Source organism: Anguilla rostrata, chromosome 1, assembly GCF_018555375.3.
Source record: "Anguilla rostrata isolate EN2019 chromosome 1, ASM1855537v3, whole genome shotgun sequence".
Lineage (NCBI taxonomy): Eukaryota > Metazoa > Chordata > Actinopteri > Anguilliformes > Anguillidae > Anguilla > Anguilla rostrata.
In genome coordinates, this window is record NC_057933.1 from 28,729,325 (window position 1) to 28,733,195 (window position 3,871).

Here is a 3,871-nt window from a genome sequence, read left to right on the forward strand (position 1 = left end):
GTGCCAAACTCTTGATGCTGTATAGGTATGGGGCATGCCTCCCCACCGAGTTGAACTTGGCAGCATGGCATACCTGCCATCCCAATTATACATGGCCCAGAAAGAAAGGGGGTGGGGAAGACTTAAAAGTGTTGGCCTCTGATTTTTTTAAATTATTTTTTGCATTATACTTTTAATTTTGGCTATATATTTTGGTCCTGGCTCTCATTCTGGTGTCTAGTTTTCTTCATTCTCTCTCTTTCTGTTTTCAGCATATTTTTGGGATGCTTTGGGACTAACTTTTTGGGATGCTTTTTGGATTTTCTATCCTCTATTATCAATCTCTTTTGTTATTTTAGCTTGTTTCATATTTTCATATTTTCATATGTATTCTTAATAAACTATCTTTTAATTTTAATCAGATTGTTTGAGTTGTATATTTTGACCAAGCTTGGCCCACCAGATTGCTCTACTTGTCAATGAAGTTGACAGTTTAATTGGTAACTGGAATCCATAATAATAATTACTGAATAATAAATGTATATTTTGCTTGTAGGATAAGTGAGGAGTTTTAGCATCTAATACCACTTGCAGTGTACATTCAGTATTCAGGGTGTTAAACATTAAACAAGGCTACTGACTGTTGAAATTGCCAAACTAAGAACATATACATTTTACTTAATTCTTACTTGCCCGAAAAGGCATGCCTACACCCTATGTAAACTATGTACCCCATAGAAATAAACCTATTAAAAATAAACACTTGTTATTACATTGTTTGGATATTGCATCAAACTCTGAATTCAAATGTCAGCACTCCAGGCTAGCAGACTCTCATGGACTAAGGTCTTATGTACCGTGATGTTGATCGTAGTGCTCAGCATCATATAGGACAAGTTTGCAAGGGCACAGGGCTGCAAGAGTAAATGCGCTGATGAGATGGGACTTCTGAACTCACTTGTTGCCATGGATGCAACCACTTTATTTTAAAAAATAAATACAGACTTTGAAGAAGCCGCTAAACATTATTTAAATAAATGTGCTTTATTTTGTATGCGGACTCAGTGAAATATAGAACTGGGTAGCCCTAGCCTCTCTGCACTTAATAGCAACGTGCCCTTGAAGTCCACCATCTTGCAAGTGCGAGGAAGATCGGACATTTGGATTCAGCAAAATTGTGATGCCAGGAGCGTTGGAAGGAGGAGCACAGAAGGCCAATCCTCCTGTTTGGCTGCTGTCAGTACCTGTTCCATCCCACAGCCAGGGAGGCCTACAGGACCTTGGAGAGCAGTGGCCTCACACACAGGCACAGGTATGCCCACCTGAGGCTTATTGGAACTCAATCCAGGTATCATCAATTTCCTTTGTTGGGCTAGTTATAGGCACCGCCTACTGTGTCTTTAATAGAGAAACCCCGTTGAAACACAGCCACCATGTAGATGTATTTTCTCCAACTCTCTGAACCTGTGTAAACCTCTCCCCAAAATTATTTTTATTTGTTTTCTTCGTTTTGTTTTGTAATGCCCCAAATATCATGGGATGTATTTTTTTTTTCTTTTGCTAAAATTGAAACCACTTAAAACCATTACCTGATACTATGTCATACCAGTGTATTTGGCAGAAAAAGAGAAAAAAAAGCACATGAAAAAATACACCACAACAAAAAGCACACCAACAATGTAAGTCATATTTGAACGAATGCATATACAGCTACAACTTGTTGACAGCACAAAAATTGATAAATATTGAAATAAGTACATGCTCAATCCTCGCATTATACTGATACACATGAACAATGAGCAAAACTACATAAAAACTGACCTTTATGATTGTCATCCTTAAAACATTTAAGGCACATTTTTCTAAATATATTGTGACAGATTACTACAAAAAAACAAAAAAGGCACTTTTTCCAGAATGGCTGCATGGTTTAAAATTTGTGGTAGTAGCAGGTGCTGCAGTGGCAGTCTGTGTGGTTCTCCAGTTTCATGTTATCCAGCTGAGAGAGAAAGGGGAAAAAAGAGAGAATTTCTCACCTATGCCTAGGGTCACAGCTGCAGCACCAACGTAAGATTGCATCACTTTGGTTTTACTAAAGGTTTTACTGGATTGGCTTTTATTTATCCTGGGGACTTTAGGTAGAAGGAGGAAATGGACAATGACAATGCCACAAATTTTCTGTCAAAGATACAGACATGGTGCAGGCTCTGGTTGACTTTACATTTTTTAGATAACTTTTTATTTACATTTTTGTCACACAATTTCTATTTCAAAAACTGTATTCCTCCCATTTTAGAAACATCCTCTTTAGGTTTGGAAGAGCACAGACTAGCCATTGCTTCCTCATAAACATATCCTGCCACCCAGCAGTTCAATAAATTTCTCCAGCTGAGCTGTCTGGTGCACCAAACAACTCATAAATGGAATATTAACTGGATGACCGGAATCTGACAGAGCATGTTCCCCAGCATTTCTAAACAAATATCTGGGCTCTTACCCTTGTCACCTCCCTGGCCACGCAGCACGTTGCCTCAGATGTGATGTTCTTTGGCACCAGCATGGTCTTCTTGGACCGCAGTGGTGTTGGGTATGCCCTGGAGAAACAGCACCCAACGCACTGGAAGATTGGAGCGCTGGGCTTGGAGAAGATCTTATTCTCCTGGAGTCGGCATTCATCGCAGCCACCTTTGAATGTTAAAAAACTTTAAATGTTATTTATATAATAAATTACAATAGAAGTGTTTTTCTTCCATCTTTGTTGTTTAGCTTCAGAATCTCAAAGATTTTCATTTAAAACATAGCTTCAGAGTAATAATACAGTTAATATAAACATTAAAACATTTAATTCACAGTTGGAATTTGTTAAACTGTCATTTAATGCTAAAACTGGTATGTTAAGGAAATCTATAAAATTGTATAACAATTACTGTCAATTTTGTAACCATTATGTCGAGCAAACCCAGGATTGAAAAAGTATGTGAAACCTGCCTCGTGCCATTTCGTTGTTGGGATAAGAATCTATGATGTGAAACAGCATCGACAGCATGAGGAGAGAGGCTCCTGGCTTTCCTGGACACACCATCATGCCTGAAATAAAATGAAAACACACATTATCCATAATTCAGCATTACTGTCCAAAAGAATAGTGTCTTGTCTTTGGATATGCATTAACTTCATATTCAGATATCAATAATGGTTTTCTACACTTAAAATAAGAATTATTTCTACTACTACTAGTGCTACTACTAATAATAATAATAATAAGAATAAGAAGAAGAAGATGTCAAGCCGCCGCTGAAAAACATTTGCAGAAAGAAACATTGTTACCGTTTCTGAGAAACTGGAGCTTCAGCACTGCTTCGGTAGAGGTAAGTTACAGAGAGTCACTATACTAAGTGCAAGCAGTTTTATACTGACTTCCTCCTCCCACAGTTAGCTACTCACCTGAATGAGATAGCAACCCTCTGACCTTTATTAATGGCCCATGAGATTCACTGATCATTCTCCTACCCAATAATCCCCAGGCTGTACTACCCCCCGCCCCCACCTGGGCCCGCAACTCAGTATCATCGTCATTACGCCTTCATTATTTCCAAAACATATTTCCCGGCTGGCTCCTGTTCTCCTTGAACTGCAGGGCTCAAGCAGGACCTGTCATTTCACCTCACTCGGATTATGGGTAAAATAAACACAAGGTTTGTAGCCAGGTAACCACTGTCATTGAATCACGCTTCCGTTTCCTTTTCTCCTTGGCCTTTAGTTTGTGTTTCCAGTGGCATGCAGTTGGCCTGCAGATTTTACCAATCTTTAGATGGTCAGAGACATCACGATTTTCTTTCTGGAAACTCTTATTATTTTTATTCGTGTTCTTAATTTTTGTTCTTATTATTAT

General features: G+C 38.5%; 1 protein-coding gene across 1 annotated transcript; it reads right to left on the reverse strand.

Annotated features, from left to right (window-relative positions):
• Nucleotides 1-1,648: 1,648 nt before the first annotated feature.
• cga (glycoprotein hormones, alpha polypeptide) lies at nt 1,649-3,422 on the reverse strand. The gene is made up of 4 exons (XM_064333504.1): nt 3,307-3,422; nt 2,968-3,066; nt 2,477-2,664; nt 1,649-1,978 (listed from the first exon to the last, which is right to left on the reverse strand). Exons 2-4 carry the CDS (start codon nt 3,062-3,064, stop codon nt 1,910-1,912), a joined length of 354 nt encoding a protein of 117 aa, XP_064189574.1. The 5' UTR covers nt 3,065-3,066; nt 3,307-3,422; the 3' UTR covers nt 1,649-1,909.
• Between the last annotated feature and the right edge of the window lie 449 nt (nt 3,423-3,871).

Excerpts from the sequence above, each read along its gene's own strand:
- cga (XM_064333504.1), bottom strand. The coding sequence starts at position 3,064 with ATGATGGTGTGTCCAGGAAAGCCAGGAGCCTCTCTCCTCATGCTGTCG. Across the intron at positions 2,665-2,967 it reads CAACAACGAAATGGCACGAG|GTGGCTGCGATGAATGCCGA; the intron begins GCAGGTTTCACA and ends TAACATTCAAAG. Across the intron at positions 1,979-2,476 it reads TGGCCAGGGAGGTGACAAGG|CTGGATAACATGAAACTGGA; the intron begins GTAAGAGCCCAG and ends TTTCTCTCTCAG.